This window comes from Moschus berezovskii, chromosome 2 (assembly GCF_049115385.1).
Source record: "Moschus berezovskii isolate FMDL1 chromosome 2, NW_MosBer_1.0, whole genome shotgun sequence".
Lineage (NCBI taxonomy): Eukaryota > Metazoa > Chordata > Mammalia > Artiodactyla > Moschidae > Moschus > Moschus berezovskii.
In genome coordinates this window covers 35,866,382-35,887,841 of record NC_142461.1, presented here as the reverse complement: position 1 = coordinate 35,887,841, position 21,460 = coordinate 35,866,382, and the positions used below count along the sequence as shown (strand labels likewise).

General features: G+C 40.5%; 1 protein-coding gene across 2 annotated transcripts in view; it reads right to left on the bottom strand.

The window, feature by feature from the left end:
- ERBB4 (erb-b2 receptor tyrosine kinase 4) overlaps nt 1–20,631 on the bottom strand; it is a 1,317,642-nt gene extending 1,297,011 nt beyond the window's left edge. For both annotated transcript variants that reach the window (XM_055398441.2, XM_055398442.2), the window contains exon 1: nt 19,859–20,631. In XM_055398441.2, coding sequence (XP_055254416.1) covers nt 19,859–19,940 — 82 coding nt within the window. In that variant the 5' untranslated portion in view covers nt 19,941–20,631. The remainder of the gene's footprint in view (nt 1–19,858) is intronic.
- Between the last annotated feature and the right edge of the window lie 829 nt (nt 20,632–21,460).

Below are 21,460 nucleotides of genomic sequence, written 5' to 3'. Positions count from 1 at the left end.
ATTCTCTGTCATCCCCATCTCCTCCCACCCCCAATCCCTCCTAGCATCAGACTCTTTTCCAGTGAGTCAACTCGTCGCATGAGGTGGCCAAAGATTTGGAGTTTCAGCTCTAGCATCAGTCCTTCCAATGAACACCCAGGATTGATCTCCGTCACACATTACGACTGACCAATTTTTCTGAAGCATCACGTGTCAGCTGAGTAACATAATGGCATGTAATGGAGCTTGTGAGCCAAATATCTGTCTCTTAGACTAAAGACAATAGTCTAAATAAAAATACATGTTTTATTGCTTATGCTGCAATTCACAGCATCCTTGAAAGTCTCCTGATTGGTAAATAAGAGAAGTAACTATTCTCTTGCTCTAAGTCACCTGTATGCTGTATCCATGGGGTCGCAGAGTCGGACACGAGTTAGCAATTTAACAGCAAGAAGAAGCTCACTGGTGTGTAGGGAGGTTGAGATTGTTGCCAGAAAACAGTCAGCTTTAGAAGAGTAAAGATCGACCTTCCCATTTGTAAAACTGCTTCTAAGTCTGAAGGTTTTGAAATGTTTCAATGTTAGTCAGGGGGCATCCCAGGTGACTCAGTAGTAAAGAACCCACCTGCCCATGCGAGAGACCCAAGAGAGGTGGGTTTGATCCCTGAGTCGGGAAGATCCCCCAGAGAAGCAATGACAATCTACTCCAGTACTCTTGCCTGGATAGTCCTATGGACTGAGGAACCTGGCAGACCACCAGTCCGTGGTGTTACAAGAAGTCAGACACGACTCAGAGACCGAGCATGCACACAATTTTAATCAAGAGAGAGAGCACAACTGGCAAAGGTCTGTGAATTAAAAACTTTATGATGACATGCACAGCCTTTATTTGATTCTTTGGTTATCAAAATAAGTGTATAAAACCATGATACAGGGAAAGAACTTAATCCCAACAATGTACAGACTGTCTTCCATATGGAAAATTCTGTTCAGTGTTTGTAGATAGATCTTGAAGATTCAGCTCCAGTGTGCAGAAATTTTTCCAAAAATGCATTCAGTCATACATTATATTAGTTGTGCCCTATCTTGAAAAGTTTAAATGCCTATAAAATGTAACATAAAAAGTTATCTCATGAATTTGATTAAAAACCATTTTCTCTTGAAGGCGCTTTAAAAAACAATAAGGATGAAAGGACAGAGGATTTGAGTTTGCCAGGTAAACATAAATCTTTGGAACAAAACTGTCTCTCTAAGGTCTTTTTTTTTAATCTCAAAACTATAAAAAAGAGAATATGAAGGAAAATGATTTGAGAGAACTGCCTCTCACAGGGAGCCAAATTCTTTCCCATATAGTCTACTCACAGTACCCAAGCCTATCCATATATACAGCGATTCTGCAAACCAGTATTGCATCATTTGTTTATAAACACAGGACACAGAACTGATGCTAAAATTATGAGAAAGCAGAAATCCATGGTCCTCTCACATTTAACATTTTGTATCTTTAGCTGCATATTTCTTTTTTTGCTTTTAATTGCTTTAGTTACCATACTACTACTAATACTATAGCATGTGTGTATGTGTGTTAGTCACTCAGTCATGCCCGACTCTTTGCAACTCCATGGACCGTAGCTCACCAGGCTCCTCTGTCCATGGAATTCTCCAGACAAAAACACCTGCATTTGGTAGCCATTCCCTTCTCCAGGGGATGGATCTTCCTAACTCAGGGATCGAACCTGGGTCTCCCATACTGCAGGCAGATTCTTTAAGGTCTGAGTCACCAGGGAAGCGCATACTACAATATACATAATGTAACTGAGCATCTATGTGACAGACACTGTTTTACATGTATTATTTCATTTAATCCTCACAACTATAACATTGATCTTAATATCAGATCCCATTTTTAGATGAGAAAATCAAAGCTTAAAAAGATTAAGAAATTAACCCATCTTTACATGGTTAGTATTCAAACCTGGACTAATTCTTAAGTTCCTATATTTAACGTCTACTTCAACTCTTTGAAATACTTTAGTTTACTTTATTATTGATTTTAAAAAGTGAATAAGCTGGTTATTCTATTTGAAGTATTATAAATGTACTGAAATTACAATGTGATAATAGAAAAGTAGGGTTATTATTAATATACTTGATCCTGTTTTCCAAGTTTTGCATATTCACAAATAAACTTGTTTATTAATAATTATCACAGGTATCAAATGAAATAACTGTCAATAGCCTAAAATAGGTAACAAATCTATACTGTCAATATCCTTCTTAGAGGTTTTAGTTTATTCATATATATAAAATATTGCAACTTGGACCATGAAAAATTGTTAGGACCTTAGGCATTGCTGACTTGCCACCTGTACAGATGTTTGCCATTTGGTAAATTAAATCTCTCCAAATTTCTGTTTCCTTGACTGTAAAATCAGGATAGTACTGGCCATGTAGTGAAGATTAGCTGAGGTATTCTATGAGAAGTGCTTTACCACATTTCCAGACACCTAGGTCTTAAATAAGTATTAAATATTAAGACTTGGCTTTTTATCAATGGAGAATTAGTTGTGTCTCTCAAAATCTACAAAAAATAAGATTTTAAAAGTACACTAAATTGTGAAAAGAGAAAAGTAAAATGTTGGAACTGCTTGAGTCAGAGATACTGGTATATTCATACAGAGATACCCAGCAGGCAGTAGCAGTAATAACAGGATGGCCTGGCACTCTGGAGAGAGGTAAGAGCTCAGAATGACTCACACAGAGGTGAGACAGAGAAAGGGATCCAGAAACTGAGACAAAATAGTAATGAAGGAAGAGGACAAAGGCCAGACAGAAGTGTGGGGAAAAAAATCACTTTTGTTGAGTGGGTCATCTTCACTCATTGCCTCTTTAAAAATGGATAACCAAAACTGTAAGCCTAAAGTATACCCAAAAATAGTCAAGTAGATTGCTAGAATATTGTCTTTGCTGTGAACTGACTCTGATCTTGGCCGGTTATGTCATTCCGAGTCTCAGTTTCCTTATCTTTAAAATGGAGTTAATACCGCCTACCATGGCAGATTTTAGGGAACATTGGAACTAACGCACAAAAACACCACCACAGTCACAGTGCTTGGTGTAGAGAAAGCATTGAAAAGGATACAGACCAAGACAGCAAGGAGAGATGCAGTCAGAAAGACTTTAAAGCAGAAGGAAGCCCATAACAGGAATGCAGTTTTCATACCAGAGGAGAACTCAAAAGAATGTTAAAAGAATGGCAACTAAAGAAAAAAGCAGGAACATAAGTATACATACAACTGATTCACTTTGCTCTCCAAGAGAAACTAACTCAACATTGCAAAGCAACTATACTCCAATAAAAATTTTTTTTAAAAAAGAAAAACATTTCATTTAGCAAAGGTCTTACAGTATGGATCCAAAAGAGGCAGTAAAAGAGATGGAAAAGTCAAAGGCCTTGAAGTAAATATTTCCCAAGCAGACTGAGAAAGGTTGACTTTATTTGTAGCCAACTGAAGCATGCATATGTGCCTTCATCTTTTTATTTCCTTTTTGATTTTCAGTCTCTTTAGAAAAGTGTTTCTCTTTGGCTCTGACTTCTCAACACTTTACGCTCCACTCAGAACTACAGGCCCAGTTTTCTAACCTCCTGCCCTGCCGATGTCCTCACCTTCTTATATATGTTTCTCCTTCTGGTTTAGTTAAACCCAGTCTTATAACCTGCTGGCATAGACCTGGAAGCACAATAAAATATTTGTATACTCTTATTCTGTATTGTGTGGCTTTTAAAACTAAGAATGATTTATTTCTGATAGTACATTGCTTTAGAGGTAATGAATGTCTAATACAAAGGCTATTGAGAAAAAACAAAACAGTTTACATTTAAGGAAACAAACCTTTAAAACACCTATCACATATTTTACAAGTCTGTTAAGAACAGGTAGATAGTGAAAAGCATTTGGGCAGAAATCCTAGTCAGAGAGACAGTGGTGCTTTCACTGCCTCAGTTTTCCAGAGATCAGGGCAGGATATTTGGGCACGATGTGCTCATGACAGACACACGGGGTGGGAAGGGCCCTCAGAGGCCACAGAACCCAATTCCCAAACCCGACATCACTGACCAGTTGCTCTTCAGCTGCCTCATCCATTCCTTGTCTTCCCAGAAGAGGTGAAATCAGAGTTGACCACCCTATATACTTATGAAGGCACTCACCACCTCCCAGGACAGACCATTCCAACTTCGGGAAGCTATATAACTGTGAGAAACTCCTTGATGGTGTTCAATTGAAATCTGATGCCTTACAATTTCAAACAGCTGTTAATGTTTCTTTTCTCCAAGGCTACCCAGAACTCTGCTAATCCCGCTTATACGTAACAGCCCTCCAACTTTTGAAGATAGTTATCATGCCCCTTCCCAAGCCTTCTATTCCCCATGCCTGGCATCTCCTTCTTTCTCTAATCATTCCTCAAATGAAATGAAACTTCGTTGTTTTGTTGTAAAGAGTTTTCTTTGGAAAATAATACATCGCAGGCCCTAACGTAAGCTACCAAGAGAATCACAATTAAGGTGAAATTAACAACTTACTTTCACAATATTACAGTTTAACTCTGTAAAGAAATTTTAATTGAATATTTTCTTATCCACCACAAATGAAAAGAGTATATGTGGTGCCCTCAAGGAACAGACTCCTACCTTAAGTAACTTAATACACAATTGTGGAACAGCTGACACCTTACCAGATAAGCTGTTCATTCTGACTAATGGTGTAAGCATGTAGTATGTTTATTCCCACAGTTATGGCAACTGCAAATTTAAATTGTGGTGATTCTTCTGCAGCCCAATTTATAGACAAACACACATTACACATTTTCCTGATCACTCCCAGGAAAATTCATAGCATCTGCTTTACTTGAGTCCTTTGCCTTGCATCACTCATATGGTTTTCTCCTAGGTTAATTCAATATGAGAACTAGTGACATCCTATCTATTGTTTTTAAGCAATGTCTTTTTAAACTTCAAGTCAAGTGATAAAATACCTAAGCTGTGATACACAACTTAGAAACATGCCTCCTTCATACAGGCTAATACTTAATAGTGACAAAGTTAGTATGATACTACTATTCACATTCCAAGTATTTTTTTTTATTGGAAGCTAATTATTTTACAATATTATATTGGTTGGTTTTGCCATTTGACATGAATCCGCCCCAGGTGTACATGAGTTCCCCTTTCTGAACCCCCCTTCCCACCTCCCTCCTCCCCTTATCCTCCCTCTGGGTCATCCCCGCACACCAGCCCCGAGCATCCTGTAACATGCATCAACCCTGAACTGGCGATTCGTTTCACATATGATAATATACATGTTTCAATGCCATTCTCCCAAATCACCCCACCCTCACCTTCTCCTACAGCAAAGACTTTATTACATGCAAGAATAACATTCAAGTGGCTTAGGGAGGGCTCTGGGAAAGCCAATTGGTAAGAATGTGTTTTAATATTTTATCAAACAATAAAAGCATAAGGAGGATAGCACTTGGATATTAGTCCTGGTAATGGAATATATTTTGCTGTTCATATCCTTCCATATAGGCTTCCAGGATTTTGAAAATGCCAAACAAAAGTCTCAACATTCTTAGTAGAGATAAAAAATAGACATGAAATTTATTTTTTTCATATATTTGAGTAGGAAGCATTGAAAAGCATTTGATCTTGACTCCCTATGAAATCAAAGATGTCTTTGGTTTAAAACATCCATGTGCTGTATCAGCATATATACAATTACTACAGCTTTAATCAAGACAGAAGCTGTCTGAAAAAAATTAACCTTGAAATAACCACTGGAAATATGATGAGATGAACAATTCATGAATATGATTCTCTACAGTGAACTTGATTATGGAGGTTTCAATATATCACCAGGAACAATGGGGCTGCTAAATTTGAAGTTAAAACAACTGGAAAATAGTATTAACTCTTTAGCTGATATTTTTACATAGTAAAAGTGTGACTTGAAATACTAAGCCTTTTATTGTTACTTAAATGTGTTAACATATTAGTAGTTAAAATATTACCAAATATCTGAGCTGAGTCCTGATTTCAATTTAGATGCATTGCTTCATTCACAGCTAATAATTTCTATTGCAGTTAAAATGGGCACATTTAACTTAGCCAGGCAATCTTGTCAGGACAAAACTCTAGCAGATATGCAAATAATATTATAACTTTTTAGATATCGTTACTTTATGACAGAAAAGACTTTTGGGATGTTTCTTGAGATATTCTCAAACATGGATTCAGTTCAGTTCAGTCGCTCAGTCGTGTCTGACTCTTTGCGACCCCATGAACCACAGCACACCAGGCCTCCCTGTCCATCACCAACTCCCGGAGTTCACTCAAACTCATGTCCATCGAGTCGGTGATGCCATCCAGCCATCTCATTCTCTGTCGTCCCCATCTCCTCCTACCCCCAATCCCTCCCAGCATCAGACTCTTTTCCAGTGAGTCAACTCGTCGCATGAGGTAGTGTCCAAACCCTTGGCTTTTGCTAGGATCATGTTGCCAGCAAGCGACAGATGTTTTGTGGTATATTTTTTTTCAGGTAAGTTAGTCTCTCTTAGAAATTCATTAAAATTTATTCTTTTGGATGATGACACTTTTCTTTTTTTTTTTTTTAAAGATCAAGGTTTGGGTTTTTGTTTGTTTTGTTTTATAGTCACTTTCTAATAATTACTGTGGATTCCTTCCTATTGGCTTATCCAACAGATGAATAACTAGTTCCAGAGCATTCATCTAACCACATACCAGATTTGAATCAGAAAATTATCTTAAAATAATGGGACTTCTGATTTACTCACAAACAGTCAAAACCCTTGAATATGCAAAGCCCCACTGTACATGTCCTTGAAACAAAGATTATTTGGATGTTTTGACATATTTTATTTTCAGCAGACCTGGAACAATTGAAATGTTTTTGTTTCTCCCTTTTTCTCATTAATAAATCTACCTTCACAGTGCTCATCCTGTCAGTGAGAATTGTGGTACTTGCAGAAATTTATTTTTATATAGCCTATAAATATTGAGTGAAAGCTGTTAAACTGTGGGAGACAAACTTCATCTGTACCTTTCAAAAGTGGCTGAGGCAGTTTGTAGGAGTGAAATAGCATGCATCAGATCTAAATTTGCTAAACAAAATTAGCTGTGTGCCGTTCTGTTTGTCTTATCTCTTTCTCTGCCCATGGTGTGCTAATTCTGGCCACCAGCAATATATTAAGTACAGAAAAAAATAATGTGTCCTTTTCATCAGCAGTTGCATAAAATGTTTTGTCTATTATTCTATCTCAAAGCATTTTATGTTTTCAAACTTCATTCAGCACTTAAAAAAAAGAGAAAGTAAAAAGGCCACTGAAGAATTATATCTGAATACCAATCACTTCAGTTTCCATTAATTCCAAGTACACTTTTAGAGGTTTCGATATATCACCAGGGACAATGGGGCTGCTAAATTTGAAGTTAAAACAACTGGAAAATATTATTAACTCTTTAGCTGATATTTTTACATAGAAAAAATGTGACTTGAAATACTAAGCCTTTTATTGTTACTTAAATGTGTTAACATATTAGTAGTTAAAATATTACCAAATATCTGAGCTGAGTACTGATTTTAATTTAGATGCATTGTTTCATTCACAGTTAATAATGTCTATTTCAGTTAAAATGGGCACATTTAACTTAGCCAGGGGGTAAAAGTTAAAGATAGATTTTTAACTGTGCTAAATAACAATGATTAAAAATTCAGTGAGGTATATTTCAATCAGTATGGCCTTAGTAATATAGATTTTATATACCAAAACTGCCAAGATTCTTTTAAGTCACACCATTATGAACAAAAGAACTGCATAAGAGACAGCATTACATGACCCATTTAAAAAATATGGCATCAAGAAAACAGATATCTTGATTAAGTGTGTTCATATTTAGAGTGGAAGTATTTTGAAAATTATCCCTAAAAAGTACATTATTTCATCCAAAGATATACTGAAGTGCTTGACCATATGAATTTACTCTTTATAACAATTTTTTTCTCAAAAAATGCATTCTTCTACATTAACAGTAGACACCAACTGCATACAGTAGAAAAAATATATATATAAAATGACACCCAAAATTCACCCTAAATGAGAGATAGCATTACTTAAGTTGTATAATCTTCAAAAAGAAGTACTGTAAAGTTTTTTGTAAAAGGCTTCAGCTTGAGAACCTTTCTCCTGTATTTGTGCCTCTCAATAAGTTTTAATTTTGGGTTGCCTTCCTCTCAATAAGTTGTACTTTTATTTCTATACTGTTTTTAAAGAGGTTCCCCCAACTGCATAAATGCAGGTCCCAAAATCTTGAACATGCCCCCGTTTTGAAGTTTTTTTTCAAGAATACAAGGCTTTTATGATAATTTCCTTAACACAGTACAATACAAAAATAAAATAAAACTCTCTAAAGAGAGGAGGAGGAGAAAGGCAGAGTAACCCAATGAGGGACTCCTTAAATAACAGATTTACTGCAGCGGTCCCCAACGTTCTTGGTTCCAGGACCAATTTCGTGGAAGACAGTTTTTTCATGGACCAGGGGAGCAAAGGCTGGTTTCGGGATGATTCAAGTGCATCACATTTATTGTGCACTTTAATTCAATTATTATTACACCAGCTCCACCTCAGATCATTAGGCATTAGATTCCAGAGGTTGGGGACCCCTGATTTACTAGATAAGTTTCTTCAAATGGTTTCAGGGAAAACATAAAGAGCTGTTGACCTGACAGCAGAAGGAGTTGGTGGGCTGAGCATCCTTTCTCTCACAGTGGGGCAGTTGCAGCAGAAGAGCCATGCCTTTGAAAGGATCACTAACACCGGCGGCTGGGAGAAGACATGGAAGAGCAGAACCAGCAGACGGCAGAGGCAGCTGGTTCAGGACAGGGCAGACAGCTAACTGCAGCGACAGACCCGCCAGTCAGCCTTCACCCATACACACTACTTCTTCATACCTCTACTGCCTCGTCTACAAAGTAGAAGCAAGAATCCCGGACTCAAACTTTCTTCTCAGGGACTCTTAAAAGAAAAATAATTAGGAAAGTTGTAAAAAGAAATTTTCAGACAAAGATAATAAAGTCTCCATACCCAATTTTCTCATTAATAGATTACTCTGCAGACCGTTAGGTCTAAGTTTTGATGTTACATTAACTCTTTCAGACCATTATAAATTAAGGTACACTTAGGGTACCACAGTCGGAGAAGGCAATGGCACCCCACTCCAGCACTCTTGCCTGGAGAATCCCATGGACGGAGGAGCCTGGTGGACTGCAGTCCATGGGGTCGCTAAGAGTCGGACACGACTGAGCGACTTCACTTTCACTTTTTACTTTCATGCACTGGAGAAGGGAATGGCAACCCATTCCAGTGTTCTTGCCTGGAGAATCCCAAGGATGGGGGAGCCTGGTGGGCTGCCGCCTATGGGGTCACACAGAGTCGGACACGACTGAAGCGACTTAGCAGCAGGGTACCACGGTGACCTAGAAAGGTTGACAGTTTCTTGAAATCCGATAACCTGAGAAGCAATGTCTGGAAGAGCATTTTCCCTGGTAGAATCTGACACTATAAATACTATAATAATTTCACCAACTTTCAGAATGCAGAGTGAATCATCTAAGGGAACAGCTAAGAGAATCCCAGTCACCTCTCAGTTCAGTTATGCTGCAAGTATTTCTTTTATAGGATCATTTTAAAATGGGAGGCATATGTTTAGTTGTCTATTTTAAGATACTGAGAAATCTTAGTATTAACAAAGTTGTATTATCACATATATCTAGGAATAGAAAACACAACATTCTGTCTGGAACCCTTTTTTTCATGACATACTTATTAGCATTTCTCCAGAGGCAAATTCCCCCTAAGAGTTTGGAAAAATCACTTAATAACATAATTCTTGTATTGTTTTTCATTGGTCTCTTCTGCCCTTCTTTGAAAGAAAGGGGATATCTAGCATCCTGAGCTTCTTCATCAGCGCCTAATATGGTCTTCAAACACACTGTTAGGTCAATACATGTTTACTGCCTAAACTGATTAAAATTTTTAAATGGGAGGGAGATAAGAAACCGCAAAGGAATGGCCACAAAAACATAGTGTACTACAAGACAGTTACATGTTTAAAAATGGTATTTACATATATTTAACTTGCCAAAATAAGACAAAAATACTTTGTGCCATATTATGAACAGACTCTAAAAATGGGAATGAGGACAAATGATATACTCTTGGAAACACTCCACTGAAAGAAATACCCTACAAAGCTCAAGAAAGCAACTAAGGAAATTCCCAGGATAAACATTTCTAATATCTATTATTAAGAATTCTATAATTATGTTTTTAGAACAGCTTATTTGTGCATTTATATGGTTTAATTACAAGTAATAACCATCCGTGAATGAGCTTAAAATTGTTTTGGCAAATGTATGTTATTCTTTCATTAAAAAAAAATATTTTTAAAGAGCTTACCATGTATGTGGCACAGCATTAGTCTCTGTGGGAGATAAAAATGCTTGCTCTTAAAAAGTTATAACTATAGAATGGTTTAAGATTAAATGCAAATAGGTGATACAGATAAGGATTAAAGAGTAGAGTAGTGAATGAAGGAAGACTCAATGAAGAGGTGTGATTTAATGTGGAAATGGAAAGATTCAACAATTGGACAGGCAGGGAAAACCAAGGGAGCCATGAATTCCAGGGAAAAGGGTCAGCCAAAGGAAAGATAGCAAGCAAGGCTTTGGAATACCAACTACGTCAGCCTGGTTCTTAGAATACATCTTAAGAAACTCTTAAGGCTGGATTAAAAAGGAAACTGAAGACTATTTTAACAGGCTTTGAACTCTGCAATGGGAATCCATTGAAGGCTTCTGAATAGTAACTAGGATAATAAATATATGATATTAGAAATGGTCACCTGGTAGTGACAAGAAGGAAGTCTAAGAAAGAGGATCTTTCAACAGACTGCTCTGAGTTTTTAAGGACTAGATGAAGTCAACAAAAGTCTTAGGGATTAGATTTTAATAAGCCGGGCAATCGAAAAACTTAACTGCTCTAGTTCTAGACAAAATGATCAGACAAAAGGAACTCCTAAAAATGAAACTGCATATCTAAAAGAATTATTCCTTTTTATTTTAATTTGGTTTTCACAGGTCCCCACAGGAAAAAAACCTCATATTCTCGAAGCCTACAGGGAAGAATAGGAAATAATGACAAATAAAATTTTTAGTAAAAGGGAAGTTTGCTTAAAGCAAAATGCCAACCATGACCTCAATTAGGCATCCCCTGCTAGTGATGGGGACCCATCCCGAAATAGAGGACTAGAGCACCCATTACCCAATCCTAGACATAGCAGAAAACCTGGAGAATCTATTGCCATTTTTTCAGTCCTAATCAGCCATGAGATATCCTCAGCACATCACAGACCAGTAGATGCATCTTTTGAGAGCAGGTTTATAATCCCCATCTGCATCCGAAAAGCTTAAAATTTGGATGTCCACCTAGACCATATGCATATGGGACATAAATAAAGGTCAGACATAAATAAAGTTCAGAAGAACAGTAAAGATATGGTAGGTAAAGTTTATTATTTACAAGTGTGACCTTTCTGGAAAATAAAGGTGTGTTTATTGCTCCCTTCATTTTCTTTGAAAACATTTAGACTATGTTTCAAATAAAATAAACATTTTGCACATGACAGTGTATATATGTCAATGCTACTTTGTCAATTCATCATACCCTCTCTTCCCCTGCTATGGGAAGCTGCTGTGCTCTGTGATGACCTAGAGGGGTGAGATGGTAAGGGGAAGGGAGGCTCTGGAGAGAGGATATATACATACATATTACTATATACATTTATAGTAATAATTATGACTAATTTGTGTTGTTGTACAGTAGAAACCAAAACAACACGGTAAAACAATTATCCTCCAATTTTAAAAAAAGTTTAAATACAATAAAATATATAGAACATTCATAGAGCCTTGATTCATATTAGTTTAACTCTCTGAATTGAGAAAGTGAGTCTTATATATTCTTACTGGTATTCAGTATGCTTCAGTAGGGCTCCCCTGGTGGCTCAGTGGTAAAGAATCTGCCTGCAATGCAGGGGACCCAGGTTCAGTCCCTGGGTGGGAAAGATCCCCTGGAGGAGTGCATGGTAACTCACTCCAGTACTCTTGCCTAGAGAATCCCATGGACAGAGACTGGCAGGCCATAGGGTTGCACAGAGTCGGACACAACTGAAGCGACTAAGCAGCAGCAGCATGCTTCGGTAACCCCATGATATTGGAAATAACATGATTAACAGTAATGATCCTGAACTGGCTCTCAAGGGAGAGGTTTAATGATATTGCAGAGGAAGTTTCCTGGTGTCTATGTTAATGTTTTTATGCAGGGGGACACATTTTCATTGCACATTTCTAACAGATAGTGACTCTTCCTGCCAAAACCAGTTTAAACCTCCCTTCTGTTGCCATGGCCAATGAAGTGCTGCTCATGTCCATGTCCGGAAAGCTCTGGCGCTTAAGGGAAGTCAGGGTCCACCAAAGAGAGATAAGGTTAAATCAACAACATTCAAAGTCACAAGGCCCAGAGGCAGCATCTTGTGGAAGCCAACTAGAGGGAGGCAAATACACTATAGACGTAAATTTACAAAGTCTTAGTACTTAAAGCTTGGCTTAGATGCACTTGTGCAAAGAATAACTGTGATCCTAGCAGGGCCTGAAAAAAGACCCTGAAAAAAGACCCAGTAAGGACAGTGGTTAAGATAGAGAACATTGGTTCCAGGGATAAGCCTGGATTAAGTCTGAGGTATTCTCGTGGACTTGCTAGTTAAAGGTCCCGACCAACTAACTGGCCATGAAGAACCCATTGTTTACCCTTTAAAATCAATTTTCTTAAAGCATGCATATTACTTAAAACAGAATGAAGAAACAACCATTCTCTATGTATCAGTTATCTTCACAAAGTCACAGGTAAAAGAAACTCTTGAAGGCACTTGTTATATACAGATACTAACACAGGCAACTCTCATCTTTTAGGATCAAAATGCTCAGTCAAGAATAGACACTACCAGCTAAACATTGTACAGAATCAAGTCATAATAAAGTTGCTTTATTTCTTTAATCTTAATGTGCTGTAAGTTACAAATGCAATCAATGATTATTCCTAAATATAAATTAAAGATGATGTTCCACAGTTTTCCCCTTGAAAAGAACTTCACAGTCTGATAATTAGGCCCATGGCTCCAATCCATTTGTTTTCATTCAGTCTTGCAAGACTCCTTTAAAATAGCACAACCTTGAATTTATTTATTCTTTTGTCTGCAACTTTTCAAATACTTCTGTGCTAAAGAAAATGATATTAGTGTTGGAAACTGCTAACTGACTTATACGACCTAATTTCCCTGGGCTCCCAGTTTCCTCACCTAGAAAATGAAAAGAGTGGACTAGATGAGTGGTTTTGAAACGGTGCTTGAATTCTGTAGGCCAGCACAGAAGAGTCCCTGCCAGAGTGGGAAAAAAGTAGGGGAGTGCCAAAGGCAGGGGGGCACAAAGCTGGCTTCTCAATGAAGCTTTAACAAAAGACAACTCCTTTTACCCTTTACCTGTTTTCAATACCAGGGCTATACACATGAGTTAACATGAAAAAAAAAAGAGGTTCCTTTTAAAAATAATTAAAAACCAATGGATTTCTTTTGTTTAAAGAGTCTAAACATCCTTTTTCTGTCTAGCTGAATCATTAAAAAAAAAATTCAAGATGTTAATTGTTTAAGTATCACTTTCAGCTATACTGATGGAAATGAAAAAACTGAGACATAAAGCAAGAAGTCTAAGCTAAAATCACACAGAAAATGATTGCATGACCAGAATCCGATTCTCCTAACTTCTCTACTGCTGCTTTACGCTGTATCATCCCACAACAGCCGGGCTGCTGCCGTACTACCCATAGCTCAGGCGTGCACCATTCCCATTAAATTCTATGTGGCTGCTGCCCCCTGGAGTTGTGCCAAGCAACAGGCCTGCAAAGCAATCACATATTTAAAATGAAAACAATTATAAAACAATTATGACATGCTCAAAAAAGCACTTTAGAATTAGGCTCCCAAATATCCATATATTTTGCCTCTATGTTATAAAAATGAGACAGTTCTCTTCCCTCTTGAAAAATTAGTACAAACACAAAGCACCAGTTGAAGTGTCAAATATTAAAACAAGAAAGAGGCTTTAAAGCTTTGATTAAAGCACTGGGAAAATAGGTCAATTTCTTTAATAACATGTCAGAATTATCAACAACTCAGAAAAAGCCAAATAAGACAAAATCTAAAGAAACCATAGACCAGTTCTGAAAAGTAGAGTTTTGGGAGAAATGGCCTTCAAATACACATTCTTCAAACTTAATAACCTCTTTATTTCATTTAGACAGGCGCTCTTCTAACAGAGTTGGTCTATTAGAAAGGTTACATTATGTTTATTAACATGTGTTCATGGTTTAAATATATCAACTTAACTCATTACTGCTATGTATCTCAATATCACAGGATTTTAAAGCCATTTTTTCAGAAAACTGCTATACAATAGAGAAATAGAGAATACATGCATTTTACCCTCAGGCATGCAAGCCAAGTCACAAAGACAAGAAGTGAATTGCTCAAGGTATTAAAAAGAAATTGGAGGGACAATGTCCCTACAATATAGAAATCCCTATTTGAACCACCTGGCTATGTCCTGTGTCAAACTTAACCACACTATAGATGCGCAAAATCTCCTTCAAATTATGTAGGAAAACTACAGTGTCAGGAAGCACTGGTCTAAGCTCTTTTTTATTTAAAAAGGAAAGGAAAGAAAGAAATTGAAGGATTACTTGTCATTATAAACTGCAAATTTCAGTCAGTAGGAATACTAGCTCGCATGAAAAGTAAGGTTTTACTTTAACTGCCTAATATTTAGAATAATTCAGAAAATGAATATTAGATAAAGATGCAACATAATTCCATATGGTCAAATGCAACATAGTAGAACATTACTTAAATGATATTACTTAGAGAAAAGTTTTGATTTAAATTCCATCCTGTGCCCTTACTCAGTAGATCACTGTCAAAGATAACAGTGAAATATGCTTGACAATTAATTTCTGTAGAACAGCTATAGTCTTAAACAGCCATAAGCTATTTCAGTGTAAATATTAACATCTCTCTCTATAAAGCAGTATCTCTCAAAGGGGTAAAATCAACCGTGATTTTAAGTGCCAACAAGTTTGGAAGTAACAGAGCTTTTTTGATCATTTGCTTTATGTTACAGGCACTTAAAATTTACTCATGAATATCCAACAGCAGCAGGACACTGTCAAACAAAGCAAAAACTTATTCTTTCTTTTAATATATGCTAACTTTTCTTAGTAACTGGATTGAAGTAATAAAAAAAATAATACCACTTTTAAAACACAGCAATGTTTAAGGTGCACTAATTCATTTTCTAAAATGTGTGCCTTACATAGTCATTAATCTCAAGGTGGCTCTAATCACAGGGCTTCCGAGACTGTTTAGATACAGCACACTGCCTCGCATCCCTAGCATTTTTGAAGTGGCAGTAGTCTAACTTCTCTCTATGGTCAAGAGGGGAAAAGAAGGAAAGAGAAGGGAAAAAAGGGACTTCTCTGTAGAAAGATTTGGCCTTGGAGTCAGGGTTTTTGAAATGTGCTAGTGAGCTCAGATCGATGCCTTTTTGTTTTCTTTCAAGAATAAATCTGAGCAATGGAATGGCTTGCGATTGTCCAGCCAACCAGCCATATCAGATTTATCAGAAAGAAAGAATGAAAACTGGCTCAGAGGACTCCTGCAGTGGCTGAGTGGCAGGTTGCTGGGAAAGACATGCACATTAAGAATACCCTTAGTGATGATAGGGAAAATATATATTCATATGTGTAAACTCAATAAATAATAAGATGTAAAAAAAGAATCTATAGCAATGGAAAGGGTGAATGCATAAGACAGATGATAAATAGCACTTCTATTTAATAACCAAAGGGATGAAAGCTCATGAATACTAAATATTTGAATCTACTTTAAGAAGAAAATATGGTTTTTCCTCAAATGAATGCAAACTCCAAAAATCAGTCAATGCAAACTTAGTGTGTTCAGGCTAGAGCAAAAAAAACATAAATCTTCCATGAAGTGCATGCCCTGGTAAATATTCTAATGTAATTTCTTAATTAAGACACGTATTCAGTGACTAAATGAAAATTATACATATAAAGGAGTAAGTACCTTGATTTCAAAAAATTTGACTTTCTATGCGTGTATGATGAAAAAAATAAAAGGAGTTTGGTTTAAGAAACAAAAATCAGAAATCAAGGAATCATGACACAACCAGAGTCATCCAATTTTACCATATCAGTCCACATTATAGTATTTTCAAGTGATTTGCAGTCACAATAAAACGTATAAATTTATTTGGAAGCATTCTGAAAAAAAAAATTATACCTTACTTTAAAAGGCTCCTTTTACATATATATAAATTTCAAAAATTGAAAGAAAAGAAAAAGCGGAAACTGTACTCATGGGTATGCTTACAATAAATACATGCAGGGAGAGAACTGATTTTTTTTTTAATTATATTGAACATCTTTTCATCATTTAACTAAGTTTTATTCACCTTTTTCTTCCCAAATGTTTAAAACTTTGATTCTGGAGATATATCTTAAGGACGGAGGAAAAATATATGCTCTTTTATACAATGAAAAGCAGGACTAAGTTACTTGCAAATAGAAAATAGGGGCTCAACTTGTTTATCACATATCTATTAAGGTATGTAAGACCACCACTTCAGTACCACTACATATAAATACATATATATTTCAACACAAAGGTGATACTGATCATTTTTCCATCATGGCAAGAAGACTGAAATTTTGGAATTCTTCTTTTTAGAGATAAAGGTTTTATAACAACCATATAAAGGGCTCTTGGCTATAATATTTCTCGATAAGTCACTGGAAATAAGACGAAGTCCTTCAGAATACTAAAATACAAAACAAACAAACAAACAAAATCTTCTTTAATGCTTTTTTCCCCACTAAGGAAGAGAAAAATAAGAACATGCCCTCTTCAGATACAACTATTTTATATCTTGGATCTATATAACAGAACCCTGCCCATCTCATATTTTCATTCTGTTCACATAGAGCAGTAAATAAGGTGCATTCCTTCTGCTTCTTAAGAAATTAGCATTTCAAAAATATGCCACTTTCCCCTGAACTCCAAGCGTGTCTAATAATGCGAGAAGCAGATTGTCTTCCCTCGTTTCCTTAATTTGTTTCATCTAAAAGCAATTCACTCAACATCTTGTCGCCCTCTGGCAGCTTTAGTTTACTTATCCGCACTTAATTTCTCATTTGGACCAAAACAAACTCCTCCAAACTGCTACTGACGGCTAACCGCGAGAGGGGAGACACGCAATATGTATTTACTTGGGAACATACAGCCATACATCCACAGCCACAAACACAGAACCTCGCTCATACCCCAGAATGTAACTTGGTTTTATAAAAGCACCACATTAAAATGAGCCGAACTTTCCCTGTCAGGTGCGGCAGTGTGGGGGTGGGGAAGATTGGGAATAGAAAAAAAAAAAAAGGTGTCCTGGAGGCATTTACAGTTTCCAGTGGATCACCTTAGCCTGCTTGTTGAAATTATACCAGGGAGGCAACCGGGAGCTTTTCTTTGTGCGGCCCTTTCATCTAGATCACTTTGTGTTTGGAACAAGTGAGGCTCGCCTTTGTGCCCCCAGAATTTCAAGTACAGAGTCACACTCGGAACAACAATGGCACGCTAATCCTCGCGCTCTAAATGGGCTCACTTGTGGGGGTCTGACAATTCACGGGGGGGGGGGGAAGCGAGAAGAGACCAGCGAGGGTGCGAGCCGGTGTCGCCGGAGACGAGGAAGAGGACAGCTGCAGAACTAATTTGGATTACATTCCTTACTGAAATTCTGAAAAGGGCTTTTCGGCATAGCTCAAGCCCGAGCCGCACAGTTAATACCCAATCGCTGCGGACTCGCAGCCGGGTCCCCCAGCGGCAGAGGTTGCACCAGACAGCCCCCCAGTAGGTCGCTCGGTGGAAATTCCTCTCGGCTAAGCCTGCGAATCAGTCGCAACTGCTTCTGAATGGGTCAATGTGCATAATCAACCCATTGAGGGGAAATATGAAGGGATGCGGAGTGGGGAGGGAGATAAAAAGGGATGTATCTAAGAGGCCGCTTGGAATCTCGAGTCGGTGTTGGTGTAATTCCGGAGGTGGCTGGAGCCCGGGACCTGGTATGCATGAAGAATTTCGTAGTAATTGGGAGGGTGCAAACGGCCAGAACAAACGGCGCACATTGTGCCATTCGAAGGTCATTTTGAAAGGCTCGAGGATTGTAACTTGTTATTTACTAGGCGAGGAGGGAGCGGGGGCAGGCGGCGGGGGCGGAGCGGGAAAACTCCAGCGCGCTGTTTTCTTGGTGAAGTCAGAAGGACACCCTCCAAGGGCCTGAAACTCTCCCTCTCGCCACTCCCCGGGGGCTTTATCTTCTTCTCAAGGTGCCTCCCACGCCCCCGCGACCAGCCCCGTAGGGTTCCAGAAATCTCCCCGGCTCTCCCAAAGTGTCCCCTTAGCCGCGTCAGTCCTCGGTTTTCCTGGCCCTTTCCTGTCCCACTTTCATCCCCAGGAAACTCAAGTGTCAGAAACTTTGAGCTCCCTGGGCCCGCAGGGGCTGTCATCCACCCTGCGGGCCCCGCCGCGCCTCCTCCCCGGGGGTTAGTTCGCCTCCTGCCCCGCGGGGTCCCGGGGCGCGAGCTCTCCAGCCAGCAGTGGTAGCGCACCCAGCGCTGCAGCACCCGCCTTGGGTTCAATCAATTCGCCTGAAGGGTCGGCTCGGCAGCCGCGCCCGGCAGTAAACAGAAGTTGGAGGGACTCCGGCCAATAGCAAGTTGAACTACAGGAAGAACACTTCCTGGAGCCAAACACAGAAACCGACGGGAAGGCCGGGCTCCCGGCTTAAGTCGGTCAAGCCATTAAAAAAAAATAAAAGAGGTCAAGCAAGCAAGCCAGCTCCCCCTTCGTCCGCGGGGCGAGGGCTGGGGACGCCAGCGGAGGAGGCCTTGCGTTCCCGGGACCCCCGGCCGAGGCGTGTCCTCCCGCCGTGCTCCGGCTCCCAGGCGGGGCTCGAGTCGGGTCTGACCCTGCAGGCTCGGACGGCCAGGGACGCAGCGGCCGCGGGCAGCGCACACAGGTGCAAAGCCGGCTCTCGGAGCTCCTCTCCCCACTGCCGTCCCGCTCCCTGGAGCCCAACTGCCACGGCCCCGAGACCCCAATCCTGCCCCGGAGCCCCGGGCGGGCAGCGCTTCTCCGAGGCTTCTTCCCTCGCGGGCGGGGGCGGGGGTAGGCAGACGCGGCAAGGAGCGTCTCCTCTGACTCCGGCTTTGGGTCTCCCACGTCCCGCACAACAGGCGCTACCAGAAGGGATCCGGCTTCGAGAGGCTCGAAGAAAACGCGCGAGAAATAAACAAGGGGAGAGAGAGACAGAAGAGGGACGGAGAAGGGCGCAGAGTGGTTTTTCGCGATAAATAAAACACATGCCCGCGCAGAGGGTAAGTTTGGGAGAGAAAGAGGGGCGAACGAAAAACCCAAGGAAGAGGCGCGGGTGACGTGGTCCCTCCACGCCCGAGAGCGAGAGGGTCTCTGGTTGGGCGAAGGGCTGAGGGGGCGAGGAGCCACCCGGCGCCGCTCCGCCGGCAGCAGCAGGTTCAACCCCCGGAGCGCGAGAAGGACCGCGACCCACCTGACTGAGAAGAGCTGGGCTGGACGGTCCCCGCCGCCACGAGAAGGCTCACCCAGACCCACAGTTCTGTCGCCAGCTTCATTTTTTGGAAGTCTCAGATCCAGTGCTGACAATTACATGTCCAAATGGCATAATCCCCTTTCGGGCACGCGGAGGAGATCCCTCGGCCGAGCGCGCGTGGGGGCGCGAGGGGCACTGGCGCGCGCGGTGCGCCGGCTCCGAGCGCGGGCGACCGAGTCCGTGGGTCTTAGGGCCCGGACCCGGAGGACCAGGAGAGGGTGCGCGGGAGGTCGCGCGCGGGTGGGAGTGCACTGGAGGGTGTGCGGCGGTGCTCCGAGCTGGACCGGGCAGCTACGTCCCCGGGTGAGCCTCCGCTTTCTCGCTCCCTCCGCACTTTCTCGCTCTCTCCCTGCTTGGTCAACAATAAAAAGGAAGGGTTCGGAAAAGGGTTTCCAAAAAAAAAGTTGATTGCAAACAGGCGGTAGGTTTCCGGCCTCTCCCCCGAGCCGGACTCTGTTCGACTCCCTTTTCTGTTTCCTTGCACCTCCAGTCCAAATTGGGAGGAAAGGGGCGGGAGGGGGAAGCGTCTCGCTTCACCCCGATCCTGTCCTTTCTTTTTTTTTTTTTTTGCTGTCAGCTTTCCTCACACTTGTCCGGCGGCTGCGGTAATTAAAGCTCCGAGCGTCATTTCCAACGCTCCGCGGTCTCCAGCTGCAGCCCCACCGAGAAATTAATAAGACTCCGTCCGGGAGGAAAAAAAAAAAAAGGTTGGTGGGGGGGCGGGCGGTGGGTAAAACAACCCTCCACGCAACCAAGCTGGCTCGGCTCAGCCGCGCAGACCCCGCCCCCGCTCTGACCCAACTAGCCACGCCTCCCCCCCAAAGGGAAATCTTATTGGTTCAGCCACTCCCCAAAATCGTGGGCCTCAGGAGTTGGGAAAACACCTGTCAAGGGAGCTGGGAGCCTAGCGGTGGGGGCTGGGGAAGCTGGATTTAAAGGGCTCACCGGAGGCCACAAACTGAATCAGAGACACACACCCCCCCCGCCCCCCGCATACACACGCCGGACAGCTGGCCCGGAAAGCGCACAGACCACCCGAGGGATGCTTACAGAAAGGATTTTTTTTTTTTTTTTAGCCAGAAAGTCACCATTTGCTCCACACTCCACGATGCTCATCCACAGACTGGACCTGCCCTAGAAATAGACGAAAAGAATACGCTGCTTCAATTGTATTAGCCTACCTCGCTTCCTACTTCCTCGTGCTTCACATTCAACCAATAGTTCAAAAGCTAGTTCAGTAATTGTTAACATCTGCCGAATAGGTAGTCCTGGGACTCTAAGCACTCCTCTTTCTTCAACTATACAGTCTCTCCCATCATTCCCACGCTCACAAATGGGCCACACTAGACTTTCACTTTTGTAGAGCTGCATCTGTAGATTTTTTAGACTTTATGGGGTCACTTCATCTTTTCCTTGGACTCTAGGATAACTTGGTTTTAGGTTCATTCTCATTAAGCAGATTCTAGTCCAAACCACCAACTGGGTTCTAAATGGCTAGAAATTGTCCCAGGGCTGAGCTGCTCAGTCTGAAATAACTTAAGG